The sequence below is a fragment of the Syngnathus floridae genome, chromosome 15 (assembly GCF_059516105.1).
Source record: "Syngnathus floridae isolate MCC-2025c chromosome 15, RoL_Sflo_1.0, whole genome shotgun sequence".
In the NCBI taxonomy this organism is placed as follows: Eukaryota; Metazoa; Chordata; class Actinopteri; order Syngnathiformes; family Syngnathidae; genus Syngnathus; species Syngnathus floridae.
Genome location: NC_142427.1, coordinates 10,669,635 through 10,684,699, shown reverse-complemented (window position 1 = coordinate 10,684,699; position 15,065 = coordinate 10,669,635). Strand labels below are relative to the sequence as shown.

General features: G+C 40.8%; 2 protein-coding genes across 4 annotated transcripts; both read left to right on the top strand.

Moving 5' to 3' along the window:
• Positions 1-2,937: 2,937 nt before the first annotated feature.
• Positions 2,938-6,647, top strand: adss2l (adenylosuccinate synthase 2, like). Its single transcript, XM_088397696.1, has 13 exons — positions 2,938-3,220; positions 3,601-3,703; positions 3,911-3,979; positions 4,063-4,113; positions 4,186-4,252; positions 4,359-4,466; positions 4,630-4,711; positions 4,837-4,963; positions 5,026-5,180; positions 5,317-5,441; positions 5,515-5,612; positions 5,713-5,862; positions 5,952-6,647. The coding sequence occupies exons 1-13, from the start codon at positions 2,999-3,001 to the stop codon at positions 6,002-6,004; spliced, it is 1,410 nt and encodes a 469-aa protein (XP_088253822.1). The 5' UTR covers positions 2,938-2,998; the 3' UTR covers positions 6,005-6,647.
• A 138-nt stretch (positions 6,648-6,785) lies between these two features.
• kcnk4b (potassium channel, subfamily K, member 4b) lies at positions 6,786-13,834 on the top strand. Of its 3 annotated transcripts, none has more exons than XM_088397693.1 (9): positions 6,786-7,397; positions 9,429-9,549; positions 9,619-9,688; positions 9,781-9,895; positions 10,507-10,621; positions 10,697-10,857; positions 10,921-11,107; positions 11,195-11,337; positions 11,411-13,834. In XM_088397693.1, exons 2-9 carry the CDS (start codon positions 9,456-9,458, stop codon positions 11,981-11,983), a joined length of 1,458 nt encoding a protein of 485 aa, XP_088253819.1. In that variant the 5' UTR covers positions 6,786-7,397; positions 9,429-9,455; the 3' UTR covers positions 11,984-13,834. The 3 variants fall into 3 exon arrangements, with proteins under 3 accessions (XP_088253819.1, XP_088253816.1, XP_088253820.1); XM_088397694.1 differs by lacking the exon at positions 6,786-7,397 and adding an exon at positions 7,411-8,645; XM_088397690.1 differs by having other exon boundaries at positions 9,619-9,895; positions 11,411-13,833.
• Positions 13,835-15,065: the final 1,231 nt, after the last annotated feature.

Below are 15,065 nucleotides of genomic sequence, written 5' to 3'. Positions count from 1 at the left end.
TAGATATATATATAATCCAAATGTGATCATGTTTTCCCCCCATTGACATGTGTACTTTATACTCAGTTGAATAGCACAAAATGCAAATAAGGCCTTTCTTTCCTTGTTTGCTTTTGGATAAAGTGAGCTCATCGGAAACAACTCTGATTGGAGAAGGACGGTGACCTGCGCATCAGTTTTATTTTGTTATCAGGTGTAAATTGCATCTAAAATGATGACCATCAATCCAAAGGTGAAAGATGGTGATTTATCAGCATAACACATTATTGCTGTGCATATATTGTTTCTCTTTAAGATGTTGGACTCTGCTCGCAAGCATTGCCATGCCTTGAACTTCAAGATAAGATAACCCAAGTACAAGAATGAATCTTGTACAAGAATTCTATTCACTTTTAGGAAAACGTTTTATTTTTTTACTCAATGTTTAGCTGTGCAGCTTCTGGTTTTAATAGCAATTTAAAAACATCAAACCAGAAGACCAACAGTCTTCCTGTTTCCTTTGATAGTCATTTGTTGGAGACTAATCTGTAGTACAATCTGATAACATCTCATTCTCCAGGCACTGATAAGTTTAATATTAATAACTGAGATTCACCTTAAACTAGTTCAATTGTAAAAACTTGTGTCAATATGTTTTGTTTCTTTTTTTAAACGGCCCAGCAAACTAGTTCATTGTGTGCCAGCCACCCAAAATGGCTCCATGACCAACTTTTGGGTCCGACACTATTTCAAAAAAAACAACGCAGCAAAAAATGTGAATCATGAACTCCGCTCACGTGTTAACTGTAAAAAGCACGTTTACATCTTGTCATAAACTTTACTCACTGCCACCTCCAATCAAATGGCACTCCATTTTTTTTAGAGGAACAACAAAAGACGATGTGATTGAAACTGGCCCTTCCCTGTGTCAGACAGTGTGGAATCAGGATGTTGGAGAGGGGCAGGGCACAAGGGCTGTTAAATATTGACAGCTAGTATAATCATTAACCACCCACCCACCCCTGCTCTCTTAAACTGGCGGGTCGGCCTAGTTGTCATTCCTTCCTGCTCTGCCATGACTAACGTTGCCACCCGAAACGCAGCTCTTGTTTCTCTATTTCCATCCTGTAGAGTTTCTTTGTCTTTTTCTTCTACCAACCTGTTTCTCTAACTTAACCACTGCGGCCTAAACCTCGCCATGGCCGTGACGACATGCCGCTCCACTCCAAACGTTGGCCTCGTGACACCTCGAGGTGAGTACGGCTCAAAGTGACGACTGCATGCTCGATTCATTGGAACGTTTCAAACTAATGTGAACCCAAATTTATTTTCTTCACAGGGATGACAAACAGCACATTTGAATATTAAAGTTTTTTTAATACTGAATTGTGAAAACTTCAAAAAGCTTTTTTAGTAATATTTCAGATAGAATATTTAATTACCGTTAATTATATCATTTTAGTTTCATTAATTGACTGGTGACCAGTCCAGGGTGTAACCCGAGGTCTCATGGTATAGCTTCACTCGTTAAACTGGTCCGTACAAGCTGATAAAAAAAAAAGACTATTTATTTGCTTTTACTTACATTTAATTTAAATGCACTGTTCTTAAAGGTGGAAGTACATAATTGAAGATTTAAAAATATGTGAAAAGAAAGCAGCAGTAAAGGGATTAGACACGCCCATATTTTCACATATTGACAGACGTCCTCATAATTGCCACCATAAAATGAGTGTTATCTAGTCAAGCTTTGGCCCTTTGGTCACACTGTTGGTTGATGTGTATTTGAGGCAGTAAAACAGGGAGGCGGAAATTAGGAGGTCAAAGTCACCCACCAGAGGACCATCGTTGAAAGCAGCCAAAAACCTAACTTAACCTCAGCGATCTTTGAACTTTATGCTGTCGGCGAGCGGCCCCCGTTCTCGTCACAGATCGGCCTCGATGAGACTTTCGGTGCTCGCTGGATGTAACAGCAACTCCATGTGGATGCTGGATCAAGTTCCAGTGGAGGTGCTGTTACTTACAGAGAGTTGCTACAGTGGATACAATAACTAATATGTTTCAAGATAGTTTATTAGAAAGAATAATGGGGCACAAGGTGATGACCTATGAATTGACAGCCAGTGATGATAATGTCTGCCTGTCATTTCTGTAGGCCACTGCTGTGTTTGTCCTTCATAACAGTTGTTGGGTCATCAGCCATCATCAGTTTGATTTATCTTTGCAGGAGGGTTGAAAATGTACTGTTCTTAAAATGTGTTGACAATATCTCAATAAAGTTTTGATATTTCCCTTTATGAGGTTTACTATGGTGTTTGTGTGTACTGTTATTGTATACAGGTCACTCCAAAATTGGAGGACAATTTCAGCATCATTATTGGAAGTTCTTATATAACATACACCTGATTTTCAAATTTCAGATGGGCAATAAAAAAATTGCTCTTCTCGATCAGTGTTTCCCAACTTTTATTGAGCAAGGCACAACTTTTCTTTATACACTGACATGCAGGGGACTCCAAGAAGATCACTGGAAGGGTATTCTTTGTAAATTATTACATCCAAGCCAATTTAAACAGAATTAGATTCTGACTTTTTTTCACAGAATTGTGACTTTAAAGTGATAATTCTCACTTTATATGCTATATCCTTTATAGGGAATAAAAAGACAAGGGAATAAAAAAAACTAATTCAGGTATACTCACTGACATATTTCTAAACCAACTTTTTATTAAATTACAGTATAAAATATATATCGTAAATGGCTGTTGACTGGTGAGCATTAACTTTGTGCATTTTGTAGAAAGGCGCTATATGTAAATTTTCATTTGTTCAAGGGCAGGTTGGACACATTCAATATGGCGCACAAGCTTACGTATTCTAAACCACTTAAGCGTGGGTACTGTGTTGTGCGTCATTGTATCATACGCACATTAGTGACACCCAGTGGTTCAGAAAAATAAGCGCACTTCCCGTCAGGAAACGCGGTAAAACGCTATTCCGGTCTCAGAAGGACAGTGGCATGGCATCCATCAGCGACGTGGCTAATGTTAATGGACGAGAAAACGGGGAGCCGGTGGTTAAGCGGCCACGAGAGAACGTCACGTCTGAGTTTCCGCTTCGTTCCCCAAAGGAGCCTGCGAACAAAGTGACCGTGGTGCTCGGAGCTCAATGGGGGGACGAGGGCAAAGGAAAAGTTGTGGACCTGCTCGCAATGGATGCGGATATTGTTTGCAGGTGTCAGGTAACGCTCATAATTACACTTGTTACATCAACTAAATGACATTCATACGTCCTCTAATTAAAATGGCAGACGGTTAGAGGCCAGGGGAAGTCGTTTCAGAAAAGCAGTGGTTAAATGTATGACCTGGTTCCGCATGTGGACAAGCTACGGTGCTAGCCTTGTTTTTAACCATGTGTTCAACGATAGATTACATTCACGAGAGAATCGTTGTGCTAATCTTTTCAAAGGGGTTGGCGAGTAATCATGCTGTGCTCCCGATACGGTTTATATGAAGTGAAATGATGTAACACGACATGTTATCTCTGTTACCAGTGCGTGGGATGTGGCGTTTACGTCCCCTTGGAAACCCGAACTCTTAATTTATTTTATTTTTTCTGCAGGGTGGCAACAACGCGGGTCACACCGTAGTCGTGGACTCGGTGGAGTATGACTTCCACCTGCTACCCAGTGGCGTCCTCAATAAGAAAGCCATCTCCTTTATCGGTATATTGGTTCTCTATTTTATTGTGGCTGACTTGAATTTAAATGGAAAGATAAACAGTATACATAAAGTCACATGACTTTCATTTAACCTCAAATTGAGCACATATTCACCTTTTTAAGAAATGTCTTATTACATCTGCATTTCTTATCAAAGTAATGGAAAAAGTTTTTAATTGAATTAAATAAACATTTGATTTGTTGTCACAGGCAATGGGGTTGTCATACACCTCCCTGGGCTGTTTGCAGAGGCACAATCGAACCTGAAGAAAGGCAAAGGTGAAAGAAAAAAAAAGCCTTTTGGATAAATATGCGTTTGTCATGTTTAATAAAACATTTCATGTGTTTTTTTTTCCATGTAGGATTGCAAGGATGGGAAGACAGACTTAAGATTTCTGATCGTGCTCACATTGGTGAGTATTTTTCATGTCAAGTCTTTTGATATGTGCAAGTGTCTCATTGAGGGTCCCTCGGTCCACTTTTAGTATTCAACTTCCATCAGGCTGTCGATGGCATTCAGGAGCAGCAGCGACAGCAGCAAGAAGGGAAAAAGTAATTTTGCTAATTATTTCAAGCATTGCGTAACAGGCCCGCAGGAGAGACTGTTCTCGAAACGGACTTTTTTTTATTAACTGTTATGTGTTTATCTTTGCTGCAGTTTAGGGACGACCAAAAAAGGCATAGGCCCCGCCTACTCCTCCAAAGCTGCTCGGAATGGCCTCCGTGTGTGTGATCTTGTCTCGGATTTCAAAGTCTTTGAGGACAAGTGAGTTTGCTAATTAGTTGACGCCATCAAATGGATGACGTAAAAGTCAAATATCAGAAAAAATCATATTTGGTTTAAGGTAGTAATTGCTTTGTAAAACAGCTGAGCAATTTTTGCCTACAAGAGCATAAAAGAACACTTTTTTTTTTTTTTTTTATTAAAGGTTCCGCATGTTAGCAGAGCATTTCCTGACAATGTATCCAAATCTGAATGTAGACATTGAAGGCGAACTGGAGCAGTTAAAGGTGAGAGAGATGGCGGACTCACGCACACACACCCTTTTTTCTTTTTTTATGGGTTTGTAATTCCAACAATAGAAGAAAGAGTCCAGACAAAGTGATAACATTTGTCAACTGATCCCTTTCTCCAGGGATATGCTGAGCGACTGCGCCTTCTAGTGACAGATGGTGTTTACTTCATGCACAAAGCTCTTACTGGTCCCAGTAAGAAAATCCTGGTGGAGGGGGCAAACGCCGCACTGCTGGATATTGACTTTGGTGAGTATTTGTCATTTAATCCATCTGATTGATCTTCAGCTCATAGGCATGTCTCCATCTAGGCACATATCCCTTTGTGACGTCGTCTAACTGCACCGTCGGAGGAGTGTGCACCGGGCTTGGCGTGCCGCCGTCACACGTTGGACGAGTGTATGGCGTGGTGAAGGCCTACACCACCCGGGTGGGCGTCGGTGCCTTCCCAACAGAACAAGATAATGTGAGTCATGATGCAACTTTGTGAATTTAAATTCAAATTCGATTTGACGAAGTTGATTGGGACATGATTGATGAAAAAAAATGTAATCTTGTTTTGATCAAGTTCCTCAAGCAAACACTCCCATGTTTTCTTACAGGAGACCGGGGCTCTTTTACAATCACGAGGTCGCGAGGTCGGCGTGACAACCGGCAGAAAGCGACGCTGCGGCTGGCTGGACTTGATACTGGTCCGATATGCTCACATGGTCAACGGCTTCTCGGCGTAAGCGGGCATCACTTTGAGCAAATCTTTCCTTCTCATTGTCACAATTGATCCGAGAGTCTCGTATTTGCAGCATCGCCCTGACCAAACTAGACATTTTGGACACCCTGTCGGAGATTAAAGTGGGAGTGGCCTATAACGTTGATGGGGAACCTCTGCCGAGTTTCCCGGGTAAGTGACAAACCCTCATGTTGATAGTTTTTTTTTTTTTTTTAGCTCTGCCAACCAGCATGTCAAGGCGTGCATTTATAAACTTTTGGTTACGGTGCAGCAAACATGGACGTTCTGACGCGCGTCACCGTGGAGTACAAAACTTTCCCCGGCTGGTGCCGCAGCACCGAGGCGGCCCGCAGCTTCCCCGAGCTGCCGTCGCAGGCGCAGAACTACATTCGCTTCATTGAGGACTTCCTGCAAGTGCCAGGTTTGTAAAATCTCCTTCCGCGTCACCAGGGAGAGCGACAGGTCTCGGGGCGGGAATGTCAAACGTCCTTTCATTCCCTCTCGTTTCAGTCAAGTGGGTTGGAGTGGGCAAGTCCAGGGAGAGCATGATCAAACTGTATTGATCAGCAGGCCACTGCCCGTTGACTTCCTCACTCGTGGCCAGTACGACGTCGCTTTCATTTCACGTGTAAACTCCATCATAATGGAAATATTTCAGCAGAAAGGATCAAAGTCTCACGATTATCAATCACAAGTCAATTTGTGTGTTCCAGCTGATGTTTGTGTTTTTAGGGTGTCAAGTTTTACAATTGGGTATTTACTGTATAATCATTCCTTTTCACAGTGATTCACATTTTTAAATTCGGAAGCTTAAAAAGCGATGCTTGTTTACCCTTTAACAATTATTTACTGACTTGTGAGGAGTGCCATTTTTTTAAACCTGAGGTGGCATGATAGAGTAGCTAGCATTCATGGCAACATGAAAGCCCATTATGCAATAATGTTGACGTTTTTTTCTTGAACTGTTTTAAATGCTTTTAAATTGTTTGTAACCGTGATTGTTAGAGTGTGTGTTTGTATTTTTGGAGCTCATTCTCACCACCAAAAAAATGATTTCCACGCCACAATTTTGCCCACCCCCCCCAGGAAACATTGATGTAAATATAAAAAGAGACTCGTAATAATAAATGTCATTCGTTTTCTATATGGCATCCTATTCCCCTTGTGGCTTGCTATTGTCAATAAATGGAAACTTCAATCTTACAAGTTTTAATCCTACATTGGGTGATTCCAGTGATGATTACTTACAAGAAATCTGCAGAATTATTCACCCTTCCAGTATTTTACTCCCTTTTAAAACTTGCTGTAAAAGCTTTTCAGTGCCTGGAGGAATTAGATTAAACTGTAAAGTGGTTTCCTCTAGAGATCGATGCTGAGGTGTAAGTCTTTCTAATGCAACTAAGACCCACATTCTTGAAGTGATCAAAATACTCTCACAATAAGTCAAATTTAGTTTTGCTTCAATTCTCATCATTTGTTACAATTGAGACTTAATTTCATTTTGTATCCAAATAACATTGTAATTCGGTCCTGATCATTTTTTTTGTTGTCATAGAGAAACAATATGAGAAAAGCACCAAAAGCAGAATTCAGTCTTGTAACACAATACCATTAGAAAATAGTGGTGCAGATTCTTTTTCCTTCACTTAAATAAGCAAAAGATGCAGACGTTTGCGAACCAATCCATTTTCAGCCTCAAGAAGTCTGCATCATCAAAAATGATGCAGTTAATTGAAAATAAAGTGCTCTTAATTGCACGCTCGTCAGAGCCTCCCTCCCTCTGCATCTTATTTACCACCATGCTCTTTAGTAAATGTCAACACATTTATGCGTCAGCTAACATTTCGAGGGTCGGTATTTCTTTTTTTTAATTCCTGCCTAGCTTCTTTACAGGTGAGCAGTTGCCCTTCACTGGATGGACTTTAAGTGTGTGGAACCAAAGCTAAAAAGTAACAAGTAAGTCTTTTTTTTCTTCTTAACATTTAACAGATGCCACCTTTGGGGAAAAAAAAGATATTGCAGAAGTCAGGGAAGCTTTACTTGTTAGCAGCTTCCCTGTGACTATACAGGATAAATAATGGGGAAATAAATGAATCTATTTACATTGGAACAATTTATGACTGAAAAGATGACAAGATGGGAAGGAAATGTGTTCCTGCTTTAGTAAATCTAGACAGTCACTCCAATGTAAACTGAACCAAGGGCGATAAATGCCTTGAGTGCATGATACAAATCCAATTTAAACTTAAGTACAGCACCAGGATAGAGTTCATCATAAATAACATTTTACAATTGCGGTGCGATGCTTTAGCTTTATATGTGTCTGTGCACAAGAGTGATACTGGCCATAACGTTGACATTCAAAACACAATTGGCAGTAATTCTCACGTTGGATTATCCCTGTCAGAAAGGTTTCAACTGGTAATATAATATGGTTCTAGTTTGTAGGACTTATGAATAAAATGATTTGTGAGTGACATGATGAGTGCATTGCTGTTGGCTCTGTGCTAGTTCTAATTCTCATTTGTGCATTCAAAGTAGCTATGGTATTTTTAAAAGTTCTGGAGTTGCAAGCTATTGATAATAAAAGCATATTTAAAAAAATAGAATAAAAAAACTTGCAGGTATTAAAGTTTCTGTTGCAAGGTGTGCAACATTTGCTAACACCCACATCCAGGTTGTTCCAAATTACCATTATGAACTGTGTTGAGGAGTTTCATTTAGACAAAAGTAGCACTTGGTCGCTCCCATCTTATGGCATGCTATTGTTTGTGATTCAATTAAAAAAAGCTGAATACTCCAGTTACCAAATGATCAACTGCGATGTGCTTTAAATTTGCCGCACACATAGACTACTACAGCACTTGTGTCAAGTAGCATGAGGTTATTGAGACACGGGAGGCTGAGCTGGCTCCCCAGTGGGAACCCATCAGACCTCAATGAATCCCAGCATCGATCCCACACAAACAGCCACAAAGGGGGGCGACCACATGATGTCCATTTCGACATTCCATTTCATGCATGGTGCTTTTTCCTCCTCCTCCCTCTTTGAGACCAATCTTTTTCTCTCTCATCGTAATGTCAGCTTGATTGAGTATTTTCTCCTCCCTCGTGTGTTCAGCCTTGCTTCTTCCTCACTCACACACACACATTGCTGCATGAGGCGACTGCAACTCTGGCTTCTTATTTTTCTTCGTTTTTAAGGTAGGAGCACTGCTGAATACATGACGAACCCCCTCGTGTTAAAAAAAAAAAGGATGATTAAGGCATGGCTTGCAGCAGCTGCATCATCTGCAGTGCTGTTGCCACGTTTTAATTTTCTTTGTCGGCTGCTGTTAAATCTCATTGTGTCGGGCTGCGTTCATTTTTAAAGTTCAATGATTTTTGCGAGAAATTAAGTACACATGGTAATCACATTGATGGCATGTGGAAACGGGATCAATATGTTCAATTGATTGGATTTCTGCTAACACGCTAAGAGCTTTCAAAGATGTTGTGGCTGGAACTGTTCAAGACGTGTGTTTATTTTCAACTGAAAATATGTTCAAGGCGAGGTTCACAGGAAAAAAAACTTCTTTTGACTCTATTTTAATATCTCCAGCTAAAGTAATTATTATATAATGCACAATCAAATGACAGTGGTTAAAGATGCTAAAAAAAATGAGTTTTGATTGACAGGGTCAGTAATTTTTTTTTTTTTTTACTGCAAACTATCATACAAAAATTCAACTCTGGTATTGTTGTCACATCTTTCAATGGAGCCTCTAAATCTTTATCCATGAATAGGTAAATAGACATGTCGGGGGTTGGATGGATGAGCCAATCAACGGAAGCGATACAATACAGTGCAGATAATAAACGTGCCGTTGAAGGATTGCACAAATTAAAATTCAGCAATATATTTTCATAACCAGCATCTCATTATGTATTCAAAATATTGTCCAAGAGGGTGTGTGTGTGCTTGATTCTAAATTCTGTGTACTGTAGTGTCGCCTCCAACTGAGTGTGATGTAGATGGGCTCCCCAGTGGTTACGGATCCAGGGAATCCATCCTTAGGCCGGGGGAGAAGAAAGACTGGAAAAGAAGAAGGCGTGGTCGCAATAACAGGTTTGGAGAGCCACAGCGGGGTTTCTTTAGATATTTTTGTTGATATTATTGCTTTTTGGGGTGTTTCAGCCACAGCAGCTGGGATCCAGGTCATAACAACACAGAGCCTTGCAGAGAAAAAGCTGCACCCACGTTCGAAGTGAGCGGAAGTGCAGCCATGCGCTGCTCCACCCTGCTTGCCATCCTCACAGGGGTGCTTCTCTACTTGGTGCTGGGTGCTGTGGTGTTCAGGGCTTTGGAGACGCCGCGAGAAGAAGGCAAGCATAAGAAGCTGCAGGGGACATGTCAAGAATTCCTGATGAACTTTACCTGTGTTGGACCTGACAACCTGCAAGCTTTCATAGAGGTATCATGCCAGATATTCTCACATTATTTTTTATTTATTAGGAACTCACTAAACATTGCATTAAATTTGATGATGTCATCAATTAATAGCTAATACTTGCGTCACAATTCTGCTTATTGTTGTGGTGGCCATTTTTGGTTTTGGTTGTGTGGTTTTTGTTATTTTATCACATACAGTGTAAAAAATGTAACTTAAAATATTATTGAAATTTGTTTTCTTAAAATTTTAAGTTTACTAATTTAAAAAAAATATTTTTTTATGACACCAAAATGTAACTGACAATAGCCAGCCACACTATGAAATATATTTCAAAGTGAATAATGAAGAGGGTTACTATTCCTCCAGTCCAGTATTCTGTCTTTTTTAATTTTTTTTAGAGCCTCTATAGTTCTCATGCATTCAGGAATGCAAGCATGACCAAAAGAAGTCCGAGTGAGTGTAAGTGGCCACACCACATTGCTTTGTGCCATTAAGCATTACACTGCACTTTGACGTACACACAGGAAAAGCACTGGTTCGTGAAGCAAATTTGAAGCTTCATGTTCCCATCACGGGATGACATACTGATTTGGAATACCCAGGGTACTTAATTCTTCCAAATTCCATGGCAGGAGGTGGCAGAGGCCATCAGTGCAGGCGTGGATCCGAGTAGTAACGCCACCTTCGTCAGCCAATGGAATTTGGCCAGTGCCTTTTTTTTCTCTGGGACAATCGTCACGACTATTGGTGAGTTTCCTCCCCTCCCGCAATCCTGCATGATGGATGACACGATCATGATTTCTTTTGATTCCACCTATCCAGGTTTTGGAAACATCTCACCGAAGACAGAAGGTGGCCAACTGTTTTGTATTTTCTACGCCTTGGTTGGAATTCCATTCTTTGGCATCCTTCTCGCTGGGGTCGGAGACCATCTTGGGACAGGGTTGAGGAAAACAGTTGCCAAGATAGAGAAACTCTTCCTGGTCAGAGCAAAAAAAAAAAATTGGTTTGTTGGTTTTGTTTGACGCACTTTTTCTTACTGACAGAAATGGCGCATCAGTCAAACCATTGTCCGAGTGATTTCTGCCATCTTGTCCATCCTGCTGGGCTGCCTGCTGTTTGTTGCAGTGCCAATTTTGGTTTTCCAAAGGGTGGAGGGTTGGACCTTGCTGGAATCGGCGTACTTTGTCGTCATCACCTTGACAACTGTGGGATTTGGGGACTACGTGGCAGGTAAGGTAATTATTTTATTGAGTGAAACAAAATGGTAGCAATAAAATATACACTTTTTGATATCACCTTCTGATACTCCTCTTGAAGGAGATTCAGGGCTTGAAGGCAGTGACCACTGGTACAAGCCTTTGGTGTGGTTCTGGATCTTGCTGGGTCTTGCCTACTTTGCATCCATTCTGTCAATGATTGGAAACTGGCTTCGAGTTCTCTCAAAGAAAACCAGAGCTGAGGTTTCAATTCCTCTTTGTTGCTTTTATTATTGGAGTCTTTTCTATGATTGCTGATTTTATTCTCCGGTCTTAGATGGAGGAACTGCGGGCCCATGCCACTGACTGGACACAAAACATCCAGAATATGGATTTTCGAATCTCGGGCAAAATTGATGACCCCTTTAGACGGCGCCGGAGAAGGCGGCGCCATCGTGCTCGCCGCCACGGTCAAGGAACTTCAGCTCCCGGGGCTCCTGAGGGAGAAGTTCAGAATGAGAGCGAAACAGATTCAGAATCTTACTCCTCTTATACATCCTCCAATGAGTCCGAGTCTGGATCTGAATCTGAAAGCACTCAGACCGAGCCTGTGGACAACGAAAAGCAGGACCCGCTCTTTTCTCAGCCTCTTGACTATTTTGGGGAGAACCTAGCATTCATCGACGAGTCATCTGACGCTCAGAGCGGCAATTTACATTTAGATACTCAATTGGATTCAAAATCACCTAATCTTAAACGCGGCCATCCACACAAAAGGAGGCGCCACAGGAGGCCTGAGCCACGGAGAAGCTCCAAAAATAATGGAAACAAACCATCCAGTCTTGACGTGAAGGAGCACAATGGAACCACACAGCCGGTTCCAAATGTACCACTGAAGCCTCAAGTATAAAAACCATGTCACTAGCACAAGAAAGGTCATAACATAATTTCTTCACTGGAGGTGGGACTAATGAAAGGACATGTTAAGGCAAAAAAAATTGCATATTTACAGGCACATGAAAATGAAGTGTTGCACAAGCTTTGGCTGCATGTTTGCAGATGCTGCTGTTTACTTTTGCGCTTAATGCCTTAATGTTAAAAGTGATGCCTTGGCTTCCTTTGCTGCCCTCTGCTGGGCTGAGAGAGTATCAACACTTTCTTTTTTGTAATCATTTATGTAACTGTCCAAAAGGATGCAAAAAAAATAATAATCAGGAAGGACCAACCAAATATCACACCATATGTGCTACTATTTTGCTGGTGCTGATCTCAGACATTTGCCTGCCAACTTTCTTGAAGTTGTACGTCCTTCTGGAATCAACCACTGTTTTACAATGTTTACTGTGAAAACAAAACATGATGACGTTACTGATTAATGTCTTCTGTACTGCATGGACCCGTGGACTGGAACTATTTCTCATGTTCTGTACAGAGATAATCTCAGAGCAGCATTTCTTTTAAATTATACATTTGGCACGGCAAATGTAAATCTGTCTGGACTCTTCTTCTAACTTTACCACATTATGTACTGTATGCTGGTCAGGACAAATTAAGACTAAGCTGCAAGACTGGAATAGCACACATACTGACAAGAACACACTTTGGTAGACTCAAAAGACTTGCAACAATGCAGTATCAATCACAATGCTCTTTATTTATGTCTATATATATATATATTTTTTTAAAGGTCATTATAGTCAGTCACTGCAAAATGAACAAACAATTCCAGAGAAGCTTGGCAAATAGAAGAGATGCTCGAAGCCAAGAATAAATTGCTCAAATTCATACGTGGCGGGGACAAGTGGCACATAGAAGAGAGAACACACGCAGACTAAATATACACAAGAGGTGCATGTGATGATTGGAGACAGGTGAAACACTTACAGCTTGGAAAAGAATACAATCGCCATGCCTGGAGGAAATGTGTGAAGTGGAAAAACAATTAAATAAGAAATTAACACAAGTAGGTGAATTAAATTGACACTCCATTTTGGGAGTGTTTTAAAGGGGTCCTCATTAAGGTATTCATAATATGTATGTGATCATTCTGAGTTTGCCCTTCTGGTGTACCCATCTTGGCCACTGGGTGGCAGTATAATACAGTCATAAAGACAAATAAAGAAGAACACGTCTATTACGGTAAGATGGTTATTTTTGTTGCGGATAAGAACATATGACTTATCTGTCTACATGTGTTGCTCCATCTTTTGTGTTGAAATTTTTTTCTCATATGCGCATCTATTGAGTCTGTTAATTAAGAAGTATGCAGATAGTGAGCAATCAAGCACCCTGAGCAAATGGGACAGTTTACTGTAGCATATATAAAGATGACAGGCAGCCTTGTGGCATGGCGATCAGGAAGTCAGCAGGCTGTGATGATGTGCACTGGCAGTGGGTGACCTTTTACTGGAGGACACACGCGCACGCGCACACGCACTCAGCTGCTTGAATGCCATGCACACTATTGCTGCACTCTCCCTGCTGCTGCCACCAGAGGGAGAATACTGACTCTTCTTTACAATTCACTCCTGACCTGCAGAAAATAGTCTCTTTTATGTGTTTATATGTATCTAAGCAAATCTCCAGACTGTCAACTTGCCAAGGGAAAATAGTGATATTCTAAAATTGACACACTTTGATCAAATCAAGATTAACTCCATTTCACAAATATCCATTGTCATTATTGTGAATTGACATGTTAAGTCATTCTAATCAGCAGCTAACATTTAATAATTGATCAACCCTGAGCCTTATCGTCTCGTGTTCTGGTTTGTGTTGCCTCTGTATAGGTTACAAGGACTGCAGTTACCTTAAAACCAACCTTATGCACCTACTAACCAAGTAGGACTTTGTATATGCTTATCGAAAAGTGTAGAATGGAGTGTGGTGAGGTTTTTCTCTGGCTGCCTTGCTGTTATGAGTCATAGATGCAGTAATGTGCTTTTCCTGTATCTTGGTATTTATGTAGTCTATCAGCTGACACCTGTCTAAGGTCAGGACCTGCTTGTAAGAGTAACCCTTGGAGCTCCAGCTGGCATTCACAGTATGTATAGTTAGTTTCAATACATATTGTGTCAGAATGGATTGTGTAATGCACTCAATTAAATGTATATATTTTATGCAAATTGGAAGGAATTCTACTAAGGCCTATAGCAGGACTGGTTTTTCCGGCTTTATAATGCATACTGCACCAGCACGATGCAGCCCCGCAGAATTGCAGTGTCTGCAGTAGAGACTCAATGACCTTGCTTCAAGGTCGCAATGACACCGCCGTCAGTTTTTCCTTTCGTGTGCGCGCGTCACGACTATCCTGCACCCGCAGCCCATTTCACGCGTGACCACAACGAGGCGCACATTTGACGCAACTATAGTAATTCAGGAAGGGGGGGTTAGTTAGTAACACGCTTCGGGGAATACACACATTAATATATCAGTGTCTTGTGTGCGTTTAAATTGAGATACGATTTTTTTGTTTGTTTTATTTATTAAATGGACAATAGTGCAGGTTTGCAGATTTCGAAAAAAAAATATTCTATTTAAATAATACGGTTGAGATACTTGGACCGCAATCTCCGTTTTAAGGGTTGTGAATACTCATTTTGATATTTTATTTTTGGCATACGTATATTTGTCACTGCGGTGTCACGAGACCGACTGCATAGTTTCCATAAATGTTCTCTTTGCAGCGGTCCCATGAGTGTTGACTATTTGAATGCAAAAAAAAAGCGTACAGTACGTTTAAAGTGTCACGATCAGGAAGTATGTTGCGTATTGTGTTGGTTAATTAAAAGTTGGGAGAAGTCTGTACATAGAAGGAAAAGTAATCTGAAATTACATCGCTATTTTAAGAGTATTTTTACTTTCCCTGCACTGATTTTTTGAGTTGATGACGCTCGTGGATGATACGTACGAACGGACGTAATCGGAAAGCAGACGCAAATTGCTCTGTGGGAGGAGCCAAGGCACGGGACAGGGTCTGACGTCACAAATCA

Coding starts and splice junctions, on each gene's coding strand:
- adss2l (XM_088397696.1), top strand. CDS start 2,999: ATGGCATCCATCAGCGACGTGGCTAATGTTAATGGACGAGAAAACGGG. Junction 3,221..3,600: donor ATATTGTTTGCAGGTGTCAG/GTAACGCTCATA, acceptor TTTTTTCTGCAG/GGTGGCAACAACGCGGGTCA. Junction 5,442..5,514: donor ATGGTCAACGGCTTCTCGGC/GTAAGCGGGCAT, acceptor TCGTATTTGCAG/CATCGCCCTGACCAAACTAG.
- kcnk4b (XM_088397690.1), top strand. Junction 9,550..9,618: donor AGGCGTGGTCGCAATAACAG/GTTTGGAGAGCC, acceptor GGGGTGTTTCAG/CCACAGCAGCTGGGATCCAG. Junction 11,338..11,410: donor CAAAGAAAACCAGAGCTGAG/GTTTCAATTCCT, acceptor CTCCGGTCTTAG/ATGGAGGAACTGCGGGCCCA.